Raw genomic sequence first — 20,874 nt, 5'->3', positions numbered from 1 at the left:
ACAGGCAAGAAATGTTTTAACATATTATATCTTGGAATTCTAAAAGTAACAGAATTTCAACATTCTTTTTTTTTTTATTTTTCACCCAATTCATCCATCCGTTATCAAGAGTCGCTTATCCTCACAAGGACCATGCTAGTGATGTAGCCTATCCCAGCAACTAATCCCTATCCTTTTTTTCCCCCCTTCCTGTGTTTTGGGCAACGAATAATTACCATTAAATATATATATATAATTTTTTTTCTAAATATGTATTTCCAACTTATTTATAAGTTTATATTTATAGGGAAAGGGGGGGGGGCTAATTACTATGAAATATTTAAGTATTAAAAAGGATTTTTTTTCTGCATCTATGAGTGACAACACACTTGTTCAGGAGGTTTTCCTCGTTTGGTACTTCCTGCATACACACACACTAATAATAACAACTCGCTAGGGCATGTGCGTGCATCGGTGTGACACGTTTTGGCCAAATGTGAACAAATAGGAAGCGAAAGGTTATTTTGAGGACGAGTGTAATTCCTGGGGAAAACAAAAAAAAAAAAAAAAAAGACAACTCCGGCGAGTTATCTGTTCCAAGAGGAAAAACAAATCCAGAGTACATAATTTTTTGTTGTTGGCAGTGACACAAGAACGCGTGTGATCGATGTGCGCATTTGCATGCACGAGGAAGCTATACATCACTGTTAAACATGTAAAACACGCGCATGAGAAGTCCCAGAAATAGAAATAATCGGCTCCGGGGCCAAAGCGGCCATCCGGGGATGGGTTCGAAACACATTTTTGGGAGTTTACTCACGATTGAAATCTACAAAATTTCAAGCTGCTTTGTGAAATTGGTTTTGGGGGTGTCATTTTCCACAATGGGGTGGGGTGGGGGGGTGTCAAAATGACATCGAAATGGCCATTTCAAGCCAAAATGGCCGAGTTCCTGCGTCTTTTCGGGGATAGGTTTTTGAAACTTTTGTCTATTCTTGATCGTGGGGCCACGGTGGCTCAGCTGGAAAGCGTTGGCCTCACAGTTCTGAGGACTCGGGTTCAATCCCAGCCCCGCCTGTGTGGGATTTGCGTGTTCTCCCCCCGCCTGCGTGGGTTCCCTCCGGGTGGGCACTCCGGTTTCCTCCCCCATCCCCAAAAAACACGCAACATTAATTGGACACCCTAAAATTGCCCCTAGGTGTGATTGCGGGTGCGACCGTTGTTTGTCTCCATGTCCCCTGCGATTGGCTGGCGACCAATTCAGGGTGTGCCCTGACCGCTGGGAAAGGCTCCAGCGCTCTCCGCGACCCTCGTGAGGATAAGCGGCTAAGGAAATGGATGGCCATGTTGACTAAATTTCCCCATTGCAAAGTGGGTTTGGGGGACAGTCAAACACCCAAATGTGAATGCTTTTGTGACATCATTCTCTCTTAAGGGCACTGGTTCTGGAGGCTTTTTTTTTTTTTTTTGGGGGGGGGGGGGGTCCACCCAAATTTCCCACTGCTTTGGGGGGGCTGAATTTCCCCAAAACTCAACTCTCCGAACGAAGGAGGAGAATCATGCTAAATCCACGCTTGGGATTCTTGAGCTACGGCGATCCAATTTTCTTTGAGGTGGGGGGGGGGGGGGACCTCATTTCACGGGAAGGGGCAAAGGTGCGAAGTCGCAAGAAGCCGACGGCGACACCGGGATGTTAATTAACGGCAGCAGTCAAGGTGGAAACTTCTTGAAGAGTTGATTGTTAACTGTTGCGAAGATGATGTTACTTCAACAGTACACAAAACACACTTGAACACTTTGTTTCCTCTCCGAGGATGAAAAATAACGACGCCGGGGTCAATTCGACCAGGGGGTTCGTTTTCGACCTATAAATGTTACAACCAAACAGTGAAAACGGCATTATGTCATTATTAACTCCTTTACTAACTTTTAAACCAACATTTAGTCCACTACTAGTCACCGACAACGCTTCAAAGAGGATAATCCACACACTATTCATTAAAAAAAATGAAAAATAAATAGATAGTGGGGTTTTCATTGTAGATGTTGATCAATAAGAAGTTTCAAACTTAAAAACTGCTTTAACTAGCAAATAAATAGAGTAAAGTTATGTGGAAAAAAAATTGAAGTTAAAATTGAAAAGACATCCATTTTCTTAGTTCTGGAGGCTATCGCAGCCAATTTAGGGCCAAAGGCAGACTACGCCCTGAACTGGTCGCCAGTCAGTCGCAGGGCACATCTCGACACCGGCACAGAGCGGGAATTGAACCCGAACTGGACCCAAAGTCATTGTACTATGACACCATCAGTGACCCTCCAAAAACTACATGAACTTATGTTCATATTGTGTATTACTCACCATTGCAATCATAAAGGGCATTAAACCTCAAAAGTCACTTGTTTATCTTCCGTCCTTCCATTTTCTTTGCCGCTTATCCTCACCAGGGTCGCCGGAGCCTATCCCAGCTGTCAACGGGCACGAGGCGGGGTACACCCTGAACTGGTCGCCAGACATTCGCAGGGCACATCGAGACAAACAGCCAATCACACTTGGGGGCAATTTAGAGTCTCCAATTAATGGTGCAAGTTTTTTTGAGATGTGGGAGGAAACCGGAGTGCCCACCCGGAGAAAACCCACGCATGGCAAGGGGGGGGGGGGGGGACATGCAAACTCCATACAGGCGGGGTCCTCAGAACCGTGAGGCCAACGCTTTCCACCTTGCCGCCATTGTTTTATCTTCTAAAAACTAATTTAAATAAATGACCCCCCACCCCCGCACCACAGGTTGACGTCTCTTCAACACTTATATGAAGCTCTGCTGCCACCTAGAGATCCCTCAAATACTAACAAATGTAGTTCACATTATTTTCATGTTCATATTGTTTAGATAGGAGAGCTCATTGGATTTGTTACCTCTATACTGTACAGTCATTTAATATTATTGTACTTGTAAGTAGAGAGACACGTCACCCCTAACAGTAATTTTTAAGTAATTTCGTAATAATCGGAGTCGTTTATACATATGCAAATGTGAACTTGCCGAATGGTCGTTGCGGCCAGCAGGCGGCGCTCTTTCTCCACTTCGCAAATTGCTGATGGTAATGTTCTGTTTTCAGTCTTTTGGTCTCTCACACGTCACAAGATCTTACTAGAACGCTTCCATTTTTCTAAATATAAATCATAAAATATTTTCGTAGAACATCGATGGGGGAAATAATGCCACTTTGCGCAAACGTTTAGTCGATGTACTGCTTTTTAAGAGTGTCAATTAATCATCCAACACACAGCCATTAATGTCGAAACTGTGTTGGCAACAAAAGTGAGCACACCCCGAAGTGAAAATGTCCAAATTGAGGCCAGGGTGACTGTTATTTTCCAGCGTTTGTTGGGTACGGCATCTCATACATTTACTTTTTTTTTTTTTCCTTTGATGACCTTTTTTAGGTCATCTTCACGTAGAGCAGCGGTACAATTTTGTCCATTTCGCCACACCTGTTCCTCATTCCCACCTGAGAAGTCGGGAGACGAACACCTCGCAAGATGCCGGGAAGGAAAATGGCTCCCTGGCTTCGACATGGACCGTTTCACTTCGGGCTGTGATCACGTTTGTCGCCCGCGACGACGACCCTGAAGACGGACATCCTCCAAAATTTCATATTGACTCAGTGAAACCGGCTTTTGGGGGGCCGATCGTTTTTGCTGAAAGACATTAAAGTTTACCCGCAGCTAAACACACGTTTGGAAATGATGAAGGGGCAAACGCCCGCCACCCTCTCATGTTGCCATGGCGATAGGCTCTCGCTTATTCCGAGTTCACGTTGGCCCTCGGAGACGCAACCCAGCTTTGCTTTGCTCTTCTAGACACAAATGACCTTGTCAGCCTTTTTTTTTTTTTTTTTTTTTTTTTTGTAAATGCAACAACTTAATCTTAAAAGGAAATTAAAATTGGAAACGGAGCCCAAAAATGCGGAAGATCAATATCGGGCCCAAGTAATTACCCGCAGCTTCTCTGGTTGCTAGGAAACGAACCCCAAAGAAGGAGAAGCTCGGCGACCATTTACAGTTGTTAAATTGTTAAGGAGCAATATTTATTGTCTTCTTTATGTTTGCTATGATTTGTTTTAAATTATAAAACGATACGAAACAGATCAGGCAAGCAACAGAGGAGGAGTCCAACTTGGAACGAGCGCCTTGTCGCTCGAATTTTCTGCACTTGCGTGAATGTGCGCCTCTCAGCATTCGTACAATAGATCTTGGATTGAAAATAATTCTGAAAATTAACATGAGTACAATGATAGAATGCCTCTCTTAGCGTTTACTTATCCATTGTTTTATCGATTAGCATTTATTGAACAAATTGTTTTTTAACAGCGCAGCATTAATGTAAATATTTGTCTCACGCAATAGCATTTGTGCTAACAATTATAAGCACAAAATTTTTGACTTACAATAACAGTATGAGGCAGCACAGTGGGGCAGGTGGTTATGCGTTGGCCTCACAGTTCTGAGGTCCCGGGTTCGATCCCGCCCCGACCTGTGTGGCGTTTGCTTGTTCTCCCCGTGCCTGCGTGGGTTTCCTCCCTCGTCCCTAAAAAAAGACATTCATTGGACACTCTAAATTGCCCCTAGGTGTGATTGTGAGCGGGGTTGTTTGTGTCTATGTGCCCTGCGATTGGTTGCCGACCAGTTCAGGGTGTCCCCCGCCTCGTGCCCGTTGACAGCTGGGATAGGCTCCGGCGCGCCCCGCGACCCTGGTGAGGATAAGCGGCAAAGAAAATGGAAGGACGGAAGATAAACAAGTGACTTTTGAGGGTTAATGCACTTTATGATTGCAATGCTGAGTAATACACAACATGAACATAATTTCATGTAGTTTTTGGAGGGTCATTGATGGTGTCATAGTACAGTGACTTTGGGTGCTAGGCTCCAGCACGCCCCGCGACCCTTGTGAGGATAAGCGGCAAAGAAAATGTGTGGATGGATGAATTTGCAATAGTGCTTTTTAGTACTTTTCATTTAACTCAGTAGCGTCAATTTATCCGTCTCAGCATTTTATAGTTGAGCAGTTTATACACTTCCCCTTATTTTTGACACTAACGTTCCTGCCTCGCGGCATTTAAAAAAATACATGATTGACGCACGATAGCAATAATTGTCTTACAACATTCATATTTATCTTTTTTTTTGTTTACTAACAGTAGCATTGAGTAAGATCGTCTCCCAGCACTGAAACCAAGATGGATTTTGGGCGTATGATGGCATAAATGACTCTTTGCATTAAGACATTTTTCATGCACAATTCCATTAGTGCGACTAATTGACATGATGAACGTGGAGGCGTGACCACGTGTCCACGAAGGAGCGCGCTGTCCCTTTAAATGTCGCCAATGTGCTCGGGAGGAGGGAGTCAAAAAAAAAAAAAAAAAAAAAAAAAAAAGAAGCGGGCACCATTCTTTGCGAGCGCTTCTTTCAGAGAACACATTGGTCCAAAAGAAAAGCACCCAGGAAACACTCATCTTTGCAGGAATTTCTCTTGTTATTTTCCTTATTAATATCATATTTTTATGAGCGCCCGCAGCCTAATGAGCGGCATCACAGATGAGAGACTTTTTAGGACTACGGCAATTCAGTAGTTTGGGTTGTGTTGACGTTTAATTCAGCGCAAATAAGAGAAGATGGCACAGAAGGAGGGGACCGCCGCGGGGGACAGCTCGGGGGCCAAAGGCGTCCCCGCGGGAGGGGTGGTGGTGGCAGTCCGAGAGAAGAAGGGACCCCTGAGGGCCGCCATACCCACGATGCCTTTCCCCCTGGCGGTCATCTGCCTCTTCCTCAACACCTTCATACCCGGCCTAGGTGAGTGACTTTTACCGCGATTATTTCAATACATAAAAAGTCAAAAGGGAATTCTTTGTTCAACTTTTGTCAAGTAACTGGGGGAAAAAAAAAAGTCATACATCATTGATATCTCAATGATAATAAAGTAACGTAATTTCCGGCCTACAGAGCGCACCTGATTATAAGCCTCACCCAGTACATTTGTAAAGGAAATACCATTTGGTACGTACATAAGCCGCACCTGTGTAAAAGCCGCAAGTGCCCACATTGAAACACGAGATATTTACAAACAAAGACGGTAAACAGAAAGCGTTTTCAAAGTTTTAATGCCTACCCGGTAGTACAAATAGGGCTGGTAAAAAAATAAAAACGGTTTATAAAAAAAAAAAAAAAAAAAAAAAAACAGCCGGGGCAGCTACACAGTAGCAAAATGGTAGAGCGGCACTAAAAAGGTCGGGTTAAAAAAATACCCCTTGCTGCCCTTAGAAAAAAAAGGGACAAATGAGCTGCATCACCGCATAACCTGCAGGGTTGAAAGCGTGTGAAAAAAAGTCGCGGCTTATAGGCCGGAAATCAGGATAAATGGCAATTTGAAATTTTGGAACAGGTTTTAGTCGGAATCATGGACGTTCCCACGTGATTTGCTGTTGCGGGCCACAAAAAATGATGTGGCGGGCCTGGGCTGGCCCCCGGGCTTCGAGTTTGAGAGCCGCGATATTCACACCATTTAAAGCGCACGTCAAGTGAAATCAGGGATTTGTTTCTAAATTGAGGTACATGTTTGGAAATATGTAGTACTGAATTGTGGAGCTCTACGGCCTTATTTTCATCAACGACGAAAATCCCCCATGACAGGCGGCCTAACTGTGCGCCGGAGGCGACTTGGACCAAAGTTGATCATTTTGTAGGTCAAACATGTACAAAAGTGTAAAAATCATAAAAAGAAAGATGCAAGTTGACAGCTAAGCGGGACACAATTTCTGCTCCTAATCCCGTCGCAGCGACAGAGAAAGACAACGCTAACTCATTTTTTTTTTGTCATCAAAAATAAATTACACAAATCTCATTGTGCATATCTTCAATTTAGTTGCAGATATCCGCTAGTGAATTCGAGATAGAGGTGATCGCACCGTTTTCTTGGCATCACCGAGGACGGCGGATAGCTACGTGATGTCAAACGTAAGAGTTTGACAGGTCTGATTACATCCTAGGTGTGCTTTCGCTAATCTCCCAGTCAACAAAATACATAATCTAAATGCATTTATTTTATCAATAGACATTTTAAAGCAAATTTAGATTGAAAGGGGCTTTTTTAAAAAAAAAATTAATAAACAAACGAGATCGATTCATGCTACCCCCAAAAAATTCAAACATCCCGTTTACCTTTTCAATGCCAATATGTTTATTTTTAACCAAACAAAATTCTTAAGTATTTCTAGTGGCGGCACGGTGCCTCAGGTGGTAAAGCGTTGGCCTCACAGTTCTGAGGTCCCGGGTTCAATCCCGCCCCCGCCTGTGTGGAGTTTGCACGTTCTCCTCGTGCCTGTGTGGGTTTTCTCTGGGTACTTCCGGTTTCCTCCCACGTGCAACATTAATTGGACACTCTAAGTGCGATTGGTTGTTTGTCTCCGTGTGCCCTGCGATTGCCTGGCAACCATTTTCAGAGCGTACCCCGCCTCCTGCCCGTTGAAAGCTGGGATAGGCTCCGGCACTCCGCAACCCTTGTGAGGATAAGCGCTGAAGAAAATGGATGGATGAATATTTATAGTATAAAATATTTTTTTTACAGAACAGGTGGGCTAACATTTCGCTATTTTAAAACAGACCTAAATCCCCCACTTTTGGTCTCTGATTTAACGCGATGTCACAAACAGATTCGCGCCCACGACAGAAACGGAAGCCGTCCGAGGCGGTCGACGCGCCAAAGCTCCCCCCCGCCCCCGAGGTCACGCCCACTCCTGTTGGCAGCCATCTCGACTTGACACCCCGTCCAGACTGAATTGTCCGCGGCACCTGCGTGGCTGCAGCGTTGCCTGAATGCATTGACATTTCGCTGAATGGCCGCCACCAGTTGCCATGACAACGCTGTCTGAAAATTGAACACAATTGGGCCGCGCGCGTGGACGCTGTTCGGCAACAAGTGAGCGCGAGCGAACGCGGCGCGTTCGGCTCTTTCCAACCTGGAGGCCAAAATAAAATAATCCAATTTGATTCTGCGTAATCACGTTTGGAGGGCAGCATCATCTCCTGCGCGCGACGTCAGGATACATAAAGACATCGCACAATCATCAGCGTTATCAAAATCAGCAAACTTAATTGTTGCAATTTGTACGTTAGGGTTTCACGTGTGCATCGCGTCGACTTTTTGCGTACGGCGGCCGTCTGGTACTTTGAGATACGAGCTTAATTCGCTCCGTGACCACACATTTAATTCAAAATACTTGCATCTCAAATCTTCTCTCCCCGTTGAAAATGAATAGAAACGCCATGAATTGGTCCAAATCCCCCCACCCCTTGAAAAAAAAAATTGCAAAATAGCACTCGCTAATATTGCACCTCCTAAAAACATACCGTAATAACCAAATGGAATGTCAATTTAATTTTTAAAAGCCTCACACATCTTGTCTTTTTGTTGAAAAGAAAAAAAAAAAAATCCAAGCTCCCTCTGAGCATAACTCATTTTACAATTACGCTAAATTGTAAATTTGGCATTTATAACCCCGCAATGCATCGTGGGTAACCGCTCCCAAAACGACCACAAGTTATTTTTCTTTCTTCCGATTGCCTGCGTTGACTTCTCCCGCTCGCCTTTTTTCCCAGCCCGTCGTCGGCCTCCCACGCGAGCGGTGGGCGCTTCTTTCTTTAATTATAGTCATTAGTCCGGCTAATATCTGGACGGGCGCACGCTCGCTCGTCTCCTCCAAAAGGATCCGGGAGACGTTTGCGCCCAGAACGTTATTATTGCAATTGTATTCTTTTTTTTTTTTTTCTTATTGCTACGAGCTATAATTGTGGAGCTCACGCTGGTGTTCATATTCCCAAATGCACGACTCAATCTCGCATTTCTAATTATTGCGTTTCATTCACAAGAGGAACACGACCTTAAAAATAACGTCACTTTTTTTAAATTACATTGTGTGAAGAAAAAAAAATGGATACTACAGTAAAACCTCGGTTCTCGACCACAAAACGTTCCAGAAGGTTCGAGAAGTGATTTGTTCGAAAATCAAAATCGATATTTCCCATTACAATCAATGAAAAAAGAAATAATGCGTTCCAAGCCTAAAAAAATTTGCCTTTTTAAAGTTTTTTTTTTTTTTTTTTTTGCTTTTCCTGATTATAAACTGCTTAGTAGAAATACATGTATAGTTTATAAAAATATATTATATTAATATTAGCTGACTTAACCTGACAAAGGATGCAGGGATAAATCCATTAGCAAAGGACTGCAACCAAGTACAGTGGTGCCCCGGTTCTCCAACACAATCCATTCCAGAAGGCCAGTTGAAAACCGAAACGTTCGAAAACCGAAGCGCGTTTTTCCATTACAATGAATGAAAATTGAAATAATGCGTTCCAAGCCTTAAAAATAGATTTTTTTTAAAGTGTTTTTTTAGCCTTTGATAATTAACAGCATAGTAGAAATAAGTGTATATTTTAAATACTTTATACAATAAAAATCATTTAAGAAATGTTTTAATTTTTTGCTTAAAATGTATGCTTTAGTAGTAGAGTAGACTATGTTGGGAGTGCATTGCCGTATCTGTAGCGACTCGGCTGCCAGCCTTGTAAACTTTGTTTCTATTAAGGGTAATAATAATAATAATAATGAGGGGGTTTTCTTTCTTAGTCACGTGACGTCACATATTAAGAAAGCGGAACTGGATTGGCTGGCTGTTCAGTTCTGACCCGAAGTAACCCTGCCTGGTGGCACGGACGGGGATTCGTAGCCGGTTGAATTGTTAACTTATTGAAAATGTGATCACTTTACATTTCAAATTCAAATCCCAGCGGGACTAATTTACTTCCATAAACGCGTCACTTAAGTCTTTCAAGAACATATCTAACAATTTGTCCTTTCAAATATCTTGGAAATTTTGCTGACGTGACTCGAGTGCAATAAGGGGTTGCCCGCCCTCTATTGTGACGACACACCAGACCGTATGCCGCCTGCCTTTTTTTTTTTATTATTATTGTTGCATATTAACTAGCAGGTTGTAAAAACAATTCAATTATTTGTAAAGTTGAGAGGGCGTAATGTGCACATTTGCTGTGTGTCGCTACGCTAACACACACGTCCCACCTGCTCCAACTGTTTGCTTTGACCAGCATGAGAAGAAAAACAGCCACAATCGCCCACCACGCATTCATCATGCTGGCACTTTTTGTTTCTGTCACCTTTCCAAAACTCTGAATGAGCCACACTTTTACAATTTTGTCATTAATACCAAGGAGGGGGAATCTGTTACACAGCGACAGGTATTGGCGCATGTAAACAACTTGCAGACAAAGTTGTTTAAGTCTTGCGTGGCGACTATTTCTTTCCCAGCCAGCACGCTTAACAACTAATCTGATATTTGGCTCTAGACTTTTGCGCATTTCATCTCCGCAAATATGATGAGCGACGGCAAACAAGTGAGGATGACGGCCGTTTGCGCGTGTGTCGCAGGTACCTTCATCTCGGCCTTCACGGTGCTGTGCGGCGCCCGGAGCGAGCTGACGGCCGAGCGCGGCGTCTGCTGCGTGTTCTGGCTCAACGTGGCGGCGGCGCTCATCCAGGCGGCGACGGCCGTCATCATGGTGGGCTGGATCATGAGCATCTTCTGGGGCATGGACATGGTCATCCTCGCAAGTCAGTCATTTGCACAGCTGAAAAGATGAAATGAAACGCACTTTTGTTCCTTTTCAGTCACTATACAAACATTTGCCATTCACAGCAGATATCTTCTGGCAAAGTCATTTGAATTTCTCCTTTTCATATCGCACTAAAACATACACGGCTCAAATTAACACCTATTTCATACAAACATTTATTGCAGACCAAGTTTGCATCTTAATTTTCCGACACTGGTAGATGTGTAATGTACATATACTGTAATTCCCGGCCTACAGAGCGCACCTGCATACAAGCCTCACCGAGTACATTTGTAAAGGAAATACTATTTGGTACATAGACACGCCGCAGCTGTGTAAAAGCCGCAAGTGTCCACATTGAAACATGAGATATTTACAAAGAAAGGCGGTACACAGAAAGAGTTTAGCGCTAGCACGGCGCTAATGCTAGCAAGGCGGGTTAAAATAAAACTTAGCGATAAATGTCAATCACTGAGACACACCAGTAACACAGCAGCAACACACAACCACAAGGCTAACGCTAGCGCAATATTAACAGGGCCGGTAAAAAGTCACTTCCTCGGCACATACATTCCACCGATCGAGTGCCCCCTTGAGGCCGTTAGGAAAAAAATGCACAAACTAGCCGCATAAACCGCAGGGATGAAAGCGTGTGAAAAAAGTCGCGGCTTGTAGGCCGGAAATTACGGTAAGTATGAGTGAGCTGAATGCTAGCTAGCGTTAGACCGAAATGTTATGTTATGCGATTTGCGACTGCTAACCATTTAGCATTTTGCCGTTTAAAAGTCTTTGCACCAACATGTGCCGTTTTAAGGAAAGAAGCCCATCCCCTATAAATCAGAGTAGAATGCATATTAGTAGTTGAAAAAAAATGCTTTTTGTAGTAGTAGTAGTAGTGGGGAGGTGGAGTATTATTTGATCAACAGTCAGGAGAAATGATTCTAAAAAGATTGGCGAGTGACAGCCCTAATTTGCTATGACGGGTGGTAAGTGTCGAGTTTTTGTTTTGCTTTTCCTGCTCGCGTGTAGCAAGTGGCACTCGTTGAATATTGACGTAGAGGAGCCGGCGGGTTCCCATGCACGCTGCTGCGCTCGACATCTTCCCACTTTTTTGTTTGCGCTCTCTCGGAATAAGTTGATGCCCCCCCCCACCCCACCCCCCTCGCCGATGATCAATCTATTCTCATCTTCATCTGCCTCCGCCCGGCCATCTAATGAGCATCCTTCCCCTCCTCCGCCTGCCGTTTCTCCCGCATCTTTTTCGCTCTCACGCCGTCCACATTGCTTTTTCAGCCAGGTCCCCCTCATCCCCCCCCCCCTCCCCCAGGCGTGATCCAACAAATGCGGCGAGTGGTTGTACGTGTGTGTGAGATGTTTCAGCATGTCATGGTGGTGACGTTCGAGCACTAACCATCTCTTTTTCTCTCTCCCACGTCTTCTTCCTGAAGTTTCTGACGGTAGGTTACTTTTTTCCCCCCCTCCCCCCTTCCCACAAATATTTCCATTCCCTCACACACACTTCCCAAGGGAATTTGTGACACACAAATCACAGCTAAAACCAAATTCCACAGCCTACTGTAATTCTTGGGTTGTTATGTGCATGCCAAAGCAACAGGTGGCGCTATGACCCGACAGGGCAGTTCGGACCCACGCATCAGTGCTGAAATATTTTTATTCAGAGCACGCAGAGCTTAAAACATTTACATCCATTTTAAGTAGATTACATTATTTACATCCATAATGTGTAGATTAAGTGTAAATGAACATAATGCAAAATAGTCTGAAATAGAAATTTAAAAAAAAAATAAATACATAATACATAAAAATACATACAAAGCTAGAAAACTCTGCTCTTTTTTTCCCCATCCACATTCAGGCTACAGAGATCAGGGCGTCCCTCAAGACGTCTGAGAGGGTTCGAGGGGTTTTGGGGGGGGCTCAGGGCGCAACTTTTTCACAGCCCCTCCCCGACAAGACAGCGGATACCGTTTCTCTTTTAACAGAATACGCAGAGAAAGGTCACACCGGGCTACGACACTGGAGTCAAACAAACGACGGGAACGACGTTAGCCAGCTGGTGAGCTAGCCGCGACATGTTAGCTATGAGGCTAAACACGAAGAGGTCCTTACGAAGAAACACAGGTGTACTTGCATTAATATTTAATCAATGTTACCCCCACCTCTTTATGTCAGTAATTATTGCGCCACGGCACATATTTTACATTCTAAAAATCTCATGGGGCACCACTCAAAATTTGACAAAACGTGTAAGCGGTGATGCCGTGAGGGATAAGCGACCCAAAATTTTTTGAGGTGCAAAAAAAAAAAAGATTGTTTGGCTAATTTTTTTGCTCTTACTTGAGCAAGAATATGAGATACTCAACAAGCAGCAGGTGAGACTGTGAATCAATAAAAAAAAAAATTGAAAAAAAAAAAAAGGCTTCAACTGCCAAACCAAAAAAAATGACAATTGTATTTTTTGCATGACTGTATTATACTGCCCCCAGTGGCCAAGTCACGCCAATGAAGGACTAATGCACTAACAGTTTCATTTTTGACTTTGTATTTAATCGTGTGAATGACTACAAAATGTACATTATAAAGTTCTCTTTCCACTTGTTGGGTTTTTGGACGAGGTCCTAACGGATTAATGGCATCGGTCATGAAATGTATTAAACGCGTGTCTGAAGCCAACACTGTATTGTGAAATAATGATGACATCACTATTTAATCACAAAATTTACTTCATTTGTGTGGAATCTGACCTGTTTAATGGAATATATATATATATACACATTTTTTTTCTGTTTTATGAACCGCAACAGGTGGATACATGGGTAATAGTTCCACCTTCTGCCACCTAATGGTGGGGAGTGAAACTGTTCCACTGCTGGCATAAATGCATGAACAAAGATACACTATTTGTAGTGAATCAATTTTCAAAACATTCAAGAGAAATCACATAACAGGTGATTTGACACTCACTAATTCGAAATAATGAAAAGAATTCATCAAGAAAGACGAGGGATTCTTCCGTATCGAACGTTTACATTTGTGAATTTCATTTGTTTTACTTTCGTAGCTTCCGCATTAGATTTAGCCAATTTCTGTGACAAAAGACTTAACCGAAAATGAGCGGTGGGGGCGTTAATTTGTATTTTACACATTTTTGTAATACTGTTTATGATAGCTGGTTTCTCTTCGTAACATTAAATAAAACCCATGGGGGAAGGGGGGGGGGGACGTCTGAAATGACAGGAAGTCAGACATTTTTGTTAAAAGCTGCCATTTTGGACCCTTTTTTTTGTTAGAAATTTAGCCCCCAAAGCCAGTTTCCCTTAGCAAAATTAATTTTGCCATACATTTCCATCAGACCCAGATGAGGAAAAAAAAAAAAAAGAAAAAAAAAGACCTTCGCAAAAGATGGAAGAGATCTTCCAGTATGACTAAGTGTCCATTTTAGGGTCATTTTGTCCATTTCCAAAGAGCCAAACTACTGTAATATAGATTTGGTCCGACCGCTACAAAATACTTCACAGATGGTCGACACCAAGTTGTGAAGAATTTGAGAATTTGCCATTGCGTGTGGGCACGGCGTGGCGCAGCAAAAGTTTCACACACTCAAACAAAACAAGACAAAAATAAAAACATCAAAACGTTAGAAAGGCGTACAGGTATGGTGGCGAAATGTCACGTATCCAGCAGACAAAGGAACAAAGATGAATTTTGAAAAAACTACCACGGAAAACTCAAATGTGGTGCTGTTGAAAATATCCCAGTCTTCTTGCATGCATTTTCAGCTGCTTTTTTTTCTTTTTTTTTTACTGTAAATAAACAAAGTAAAGTTTGATAGCAGTGTAGCTGAGTTCATAAATGAATAACTCTTCGTATTACAACAAAATCATTGCTTGTCTCAATTATTATCCTGTCTTTTTACTGATAAATGAAAAATAAAGTACAGATTCCAAGATGCTTCAAAAGGAGGGGAAAAACTTTCTCCTGTTTCCTGCTTTCCAGTGCTTTGTTTTGTTTTTCCAAATATGGAATCTAAATAATCATGTGGCATGAAGTTATGGCCACAAAAATGTCCTAGAAATATAACTTTTGATATATAAAGACGCCACCATAATTTTCTATCATTATATTTATCTAAAGCCATTGTATTTTTGGGGATGAAATAAATTAGGAAAACCTTTAACTAAATAAAGTAGAATTAGTAAATTACTAAATATATCACATCAAAAATATGTGAATTACCTATTTCCTAAAAATACATAAAATTAATGAAGACAAGTGGAAAAAATGAAAAAATAATTATTCTGATCGAGTAGCAAAAATAAATTCCATAACCAAAATACGTTAAAAAAAGGACAAATAAATGTTTAAATGTAAGTTAAAAAAAAAAAAAAAAAAAAAAGGTACAAGTAACATTTTTTATGTTTAAAAAAACAAATTTGAAAAATAAAACTACTGTAAATCAAATAGGGGTAAAAAAATACATAAAAAAAAAACCAAGAAAAAACAAATTAAAAAAAGTGAAGAAAACAAATACAAAATGCAAATGCTAAACATAAAAGTCATTCGGTTCTCTCGTTTATCAAGTCTGTAGCAAACAGTGCGGGGCTAAGAAAAAGAGCAGACGACAGAGAGGAGGAGGCAACAAGGTGGTCCTGCTGCAGGACGGTTCGACTTTGTTGGCCTGACTTTCCTCTCGGACCAAATAAGGAGCTTGTCATGAGTTTGCTGCATTAAGCACAAAAGTAAACATCGGACCGTTGAGCCCTCAAATGTCAAAACATACGCAGGAACTCGTCAAGTCGCTGAAAATGCGTTCCCACCATCTTCACCGCCTCGGAAAAAAAAGAAAAAGAAAATAAGGAAATAACAAAAAACAGATTGACATGACCTCCAAAACCACCGCAATGAATCTTTTTATAGTTTCCAAATTTATATTTGGAGGTTAGGTAAATAAGAGTCACTGACCGTAACCCAAATACGCTTCTCTTCGAAACCTGCTGATGTTTTAAATAAGACAATCCATTGTTTATGTAAACGTTATGATCACGATTTACTAAACTTCATACTGAAAAGTCCCAAGAGGTCGACAAGGGTTCTGTTTTAAAAGGACAACACTGCTGCTTGCTGGGGAAAACAATGCATTACAGCACAACTTGATTGTCAGATTTATTTTAGTGGAGATTTAATTGAATTGCTTTTGATCGCGATTATGATGACAGCCAAGCACAGGACAAATGTTTGGTATTCATTGAACGCAATCAGGCATACGACAGAAATGCAATTTATTTTTTAATGTCAATTTTTTTGAGGGGTTCAAACTAGTGAGCTGCTGGCTGCAAATTGAACAGGTGCCTCAAATAACCAATACCGGAAGTGGCCCACACAACTAAATGAAGACAACTTGAACATACTTTATGACTCTTACAAAGCTCAACTAAATTATAAAACTGCATATATCGTTGCTTTGTACTTGTATGTATAATTCAGTTAACTGCTATGGAGAACACAAAAATATTCACGTAATTAAAAATACCTTCTTGAGAATTTCACATAATGCAGTTTATTTAAGTCATCGTATTTACCAAGTTACAGCTGATTTACCCACTTAAAAGAGCAAACCTAAACATTTTAGGTCTTTTAAAATTAAATCACGTGCAGCGTAGGTAGTTAACTTCTGTATTTGGAAAATAATGGGCAATGGAAATATTTGTTTTACCTGGTTAATGTGGTGGGTTTTTTTGTCCTTAAAATTCGGCTGTCATCGGGGCTGCTTGAGACGTCATCTTCAACTTCACACACGACAGGAGCGACGTTTGTTTTAACAATTAAACAAAAACTTTCCGTTTCTTTATCCATTGTTGGCCTCCCGTGGGCATGCAGTACAGTATTAGTTTCCCCAGGTGTCGCACATTACCAATTGTGACGCATAATTTGAGCGACGTTTTTCTTTTCGAACGAGTCATGTGACCGATTCCACCACAACACACGAGCGCGTGTATTTTTTCTTACTACCTATTTGCAAATGAACAAAAATCAGCCTCACAGCAAGCACATTTTTATTTTAATCAAGTGTAATCCACATATATGGACCAAAAAAAAAAAAAAAAAAGCTTACAACAATCAAGCAGACGCAAAAGATACTGCTCATTTATTGTTAACGGTAACGCAGTAAAATCACCCTGAGCTTCGTAAAAACTGACCGGCAAAAACAAAAGTCTCCCAAATAAACTAAAATGCAATCAACGGAAGCAAGGACAAAAATTAGGTTTACCCAACTACGTGAATGTAAATTATTCCAGTCTTCAATGTACTCCTCTTTTTATTTATTTTCTTCCTACGATGGTCTTAATCTGAAAGCAGAAACAAGGAGGGCCTCGAAGAAGACACTTATAGGCGTGGCCAAAAGTTTTGACAATGACACAAATTGCTAATTAATTAACAGCATGCCAGGGCGAATTGCAGCGGACTTGGAAAAAGAAGGGTCAACACTGCAAATATTGACTCTTTGCATACGTTTCATGTCAATAAAAGCCTTTGACATGTGATATCCTTGTAATTATACTTCAGCGTATCATAGCAACGTCTAACAAAAAAATCTAACAACACTGAAGCGGAAAAAAACTTTGTGAAAACCGAACTTTTGCTCACGACTGTATGGTCCTGGTCCACGGCAACTGACTGACTACATCATCATCATCATCATCTTTATAATCATCCAGATGAGCCCCTTTGACCCTGATCGCCTGGTAAAGGTAAAAAAAAAAAAAAAAAAAGACACCAACCGTGTTAAACAGTCATTTGAGTACTTTTCGTCCATAGCTTTGGCCTCCAAAACAACCCTCGTGCGCATTCAGACATTACGAGTCGATTTTTTTTCCTCCCAATCATTCTATTGACTGGTGCGTCAAACAGGCGGCGTGCGGCCCTCCCAGTAGCCCCGGTAGGTCTCCTGGAACATGTCCTTGCAGCGCAGCTTGGCGTCCAGACGCGAGCAGATGAGGAACGAGCCGCCCATCTTGCGGTGCAGCGAGTACGTCTCCTCGGGCGGCGGCGTCAGGCGGTGGCGCAGCATCACCGGGATCAGGTTGTGGATGCGCTCCGTGGTCGACTGCGCGCCGAAGTCAAAGGTGTCCGGCGACGCAAAGGCCTCGCCGAGGATCATCACCGCGTCCACGTGCGCGTTCTCCATAGCCTGTGCGGAGACACGGACAAAATAGCTAAAAAATATTGACGATAAAAAGTGACCAAGTAAGCAGAACAAAAACCTGGTACGCTTGACTAACTAATTTCTCGCCCTGCCGGCCTCACGCCATATCATCTGAATTTAAAATTAGGTTTAGAATTAAAGTAAAAATTATATTTGGAAAGATAAAAAAGATAACTAAATTTTGCGAAAACAAAAAGACAAGAATAAATTCAGAATAATACAATAAAAATTCAATGTGATGTATTTTCAATGACAATTAAATTTTCTTGTAGCTAATTGTTTTTTGTTTTTTTTTAAATATGCTTGCGTGTGCTTGATTTGGCTTTTAATGGATTTGTTGCAAAATAAAAAAAAAGAATACAATTTTAAAACGTGATGTAAATTCCAATGAAAAAAAAAAAGACTTTTTCCATGTTTAAAATTGGTTTATCTAGCAAATATTTTTTTGAAAACAAAAAAATATATTACAAAAAAAAAACTAAGACAAAGTACAGTACATATTTGTGTGTTTACCTTGGACTCATAACCGGTAAGAAACTTCATCTCAATGGATTTCTTCAGAACTCCTTCTCTGTCGCCCTCAGCGGCCGAGCGGATCACCTGCCAACGCATTTTATGATGTCATCAGTGATGGCGTTAACAATGATGATGATGACGGTAATTGCTCACACATCCGACTTACTTCGATATAGACGTCTGTGAAACTTTGGTCGAATCCTCTGGTGGCGCCAAAGTCCAGTAGCGCCACCTGGAGACACAGACGGAGACATCTTCATTTCGGATACGCAAAAGTGTGTTTTATTTGTTTAGTTTTTTTGAATAAACTCACCTTGTGCGTCTGTGGATCGTACAGGAAGTTGGACCAGTTTGGGTCCGTCTGCATGAAGCGGAACTCAAACAGCTCTCTGAGACAGAGCTTCAGGATGTTCTCGCAGATCTGAAAAATCAAACTCAATGATCCACCCGAAAAAGCGGCGGCAGCAGCAGCTCCTTCTTCTTTCCTACCGTGTTCTTGAGCTCCTGCGGGAGGCCCTCGGCCTGGTCCAGGGGGAAGCCGGGGACCAGCTCCGTGGTGAGAACGTGGCGGCTGCTCAGCTCCTCGATCACCTCCGGGACGTAGAAGAACGGGTGATCCTTCAGAAGCTCCCTGGGTCACAAACAAACATTATTATATCATTTTTCATGCTATTTACAGACCTCAAAACTACACATGTATTTCTACTATGCAGTTTATTATCAGGAAAAGCTAAAAAAAAATGCTTTAAAAGGCCTATTTTTATGGATTGGAACACATAATTTCTTTTTCCATTCACTGTAATGGGAGATATCGATTTGGATTTCGAACAAATCAGTTCTGGAACGGATTGTGGCTGAGAACTGAGGTTTTACTGTATTTTTGCGTATTCACCTATCCTAGATGGAATGGGCATTTCCCCTATGGTAAACTTTTTTTGCTTCTTCTCAAAATGATTCCAAAGAATTTGAAAATATGTAAGAAGCTGACCGAAACTTCTTGGCACACTGAGCCTCTCTGACGTAGTCGCACTCCAGCGCCAGCTCTCTCCTCATCACGTCTATCAGGTGCTCGGGAAACAGACCTGCAGCACACAACCGCGCGCGATGCAAAACGTACGTCAACAAAAGTGTGTGCCCGAATGTCCGCGCTCGCGTGCGTACCTTCGGGCAGCGCGTTGCTCATGCTCAGCACGGTCATCAAATTGTTGACGTCGCTGTTGATGCTTTGGGCCACACCGGGATACTAACGAGCGGGACAAGGTTCAGAAAAATTACATATTTACCACAGCTGATCAAAGGAACAGTAAAAACAGACAAGAAAAGATCAACAGTAACAATTTTATCATAAGCCACACCCTCGCCGCTAATAAACATCTTACCGGCTATTAACACGCGTGCGTGTGCATAAATACAAAAATTAATGTAACACTTTTGTTGTGTGTGACGGTTACCTACTTGTGTGTGGGTATATATATATATATATAACAAAAATTAATGTAACACTTTTTTTGTGTGTGATGGTTACCTACTTTTCCTAGATTTTTATCCGTGTGTATGTATGTCTATGTTTGGGTACGTGTGTGTGTGTATACATATATGTGTGTGTGTATATATATAGATTAGATAGATAGATAGATAGATAGATAGATAGATAGATAGATAGATAGATAGATAGATAGATAGATAGATAGATAGATAATCTGTACACGTGTAAATATATATATATATATATAGACGTATGTATATATGCACATATACATACACACCGATAAAAAAATTAGGAAAAATAGGCAAATGCCGCACAAAAAAAAGTGTTAAGATTAATTTTTGTTGAAACAATGCTTGCTGATGATAAATGTTACAAACACACCAGAGACACTTCCTTACTGTGATTTATGTTATTATTTATAGCAAGAATGCATTGTAAATAAAGGCCCGCAATAAACATTTTTCTTCTCTTTCTAGTTTTATTGATACCAAATGAAATATTTGTACTCTCCATAGAGGGCTCCTGATCAAGTGATTTGCGGGGGGACAATTTGGCTTCCAAAAAGTATTTTTTCCAAAACGAACGACGGTTTCCAGACCTGGATTTTCATGGCCACCTCCCTGCCGTCCTTGAGCCTGGCCAAGTGGACCTGCCCGATGGAGGCGGCGGCGAAGGGCCGCTCCTCGAAGGACTCCAGCTTGTCTCTCCAGTTGGGGCCCAGGTCGCTGTTGAGCGCTTTCTGGACGCAAGCAGACGCACGGTCGGACACGGCCGCCCGGACGGCTCGAGGCCGCGGGAAACGGACGTCGGGCGCGTCTGATAGCGTTGAGGGCGGCCGCGACCGCCCGCGCGATCGGAAGGCGAGGTTACCGTCATCTGCTTGATGGGCATGAAGTCGGCGCTCTGCCGCACGCGCTCGAATATCTTGGCCAGCTGCGGATTGATGAACGCGTCGTCTAAAATGACACCAAATAA

General features: G+C 42.0%; 2 protein-coding genes across 6 annotated transcripts in view; one reads left to right on the top strand and one right to left on the bottom strand.

Annotated features, from left to right (window-relative positions):
* Positions 1–5,446: 5,446 nt before the first annotated feature.
* Positions 5,447–14,709, top strand: stum (stum, mechanosensory transduction mediator homolog). Its single transcript, XM_061812929.1, has 3 exons — positions 5,447–5,833; positions 10,485–10,667; positions 12,546–14,709. Exons 1-3 carry the CDS (start codon positions 5,656–5,658, stop codon positions 12,578–12,580), a joined length of 396 nt encoding a protein of 131 aa, XP_061668913.1. The 5' UTR covers positions 5,447–5,655; the 3' UTR covers positions 12,581–14,709.
* The window catches only part of coq8aa (coenzyme Q8A, genome duplicate a), a 25,036-nt gene continuing 14,711 nt past the window's right edge, over positions 10,550–20,874 (bottom strand). For 4 of the 5 annotated variants that reach the window (XM_061812921.1, XM_061812922.1, XM_061812923.1 and 1 more), the window contains 9 exons: positions 20,770–20,855; positions 20,498–20,638; positions 19,572–19,653; positions 19,399–19,492; positions 18,900–19,041; positions 18,724–18,831; positions 18,577–18,642; positions 18,408–18,494; positions 16,726–17,879 (listed from right to left, as the gene is read on the bottom strand). In XM_061812921.1, the coding sequence (XP_061668905.1) occupies positions 17,592–17,879; positions 18,408–18,494; positions 18,577–18,642; positions 18,724–18,831; positions 18,900–19,041; positions 19,399–19,492; positions 19,572–19,653; positions 20,498–20,638; positions 20,770–20,855 (1,094 nt within the window). In that variant the 3' untranslated portion in view covers positions 16,726–17,591. Of the gene's footprint in view, positions 10,685–16,725; positions 17,880–18,407; positions 18,495–18,576; positions 18,643–18,723; positions 18,832–18,899; positions 19,042–19,398; positions 19,493–19,571; positions 19,654–20,497; positions 20,639–20,769; positions 20,856–20,874 lie in introns of those variants that run through there. The other variant, XR_009793874.1, reaches the window with a different exon arrangement.

This window comes from Syngnathoides biaculeatus, chromosome 23, assembly GCF_019802595.1.
Source record: "Syngnathoides biaculeatus isolate LvHL_M chromosome 23, ASM1980259v1, whole genome shotgun sequence".
NCBI classification, from domain to species: domain Eukaryota; kingdom Metazoa; phylum Chordata; class Actinopteri; order Syngnathiformes; family Syngnathidae; genus Syngnathoides; species Syngnathoides biaculeatus.
Note: the sequence above shows the minus strand (reverse complement) of the source record. Positions and strands in the feature narration are given on the sequence as shown.

What these genes read in the sequence shown, in the direction of transcription:
- stum (XM_061812929.1), top strand. Translation starts at nt 5,656, where the DNA reads ATGGCACAGAAGGAGGGGACCGCCGCGGGGGACAGCTCGGGGGCCAAA. An exon ending in CACCTTCATACCCGGCCTAG is followed by an intron (nt 5,834 to 10,484) that starts GTGAGTGACTTT and finishes CGTGTGTCGCAG; the next exon opens with GTACCTTCATCTCGGCCTTC. An exon ending in GGACATGGTCATCCTCGCAA is followed by an intron (nt 10,668 to 12,545) that starts GTCAGTCATTTG and finishes ATCCACATTCAG; the next exon opens with GCTACAGAGATCAGGGCGTC.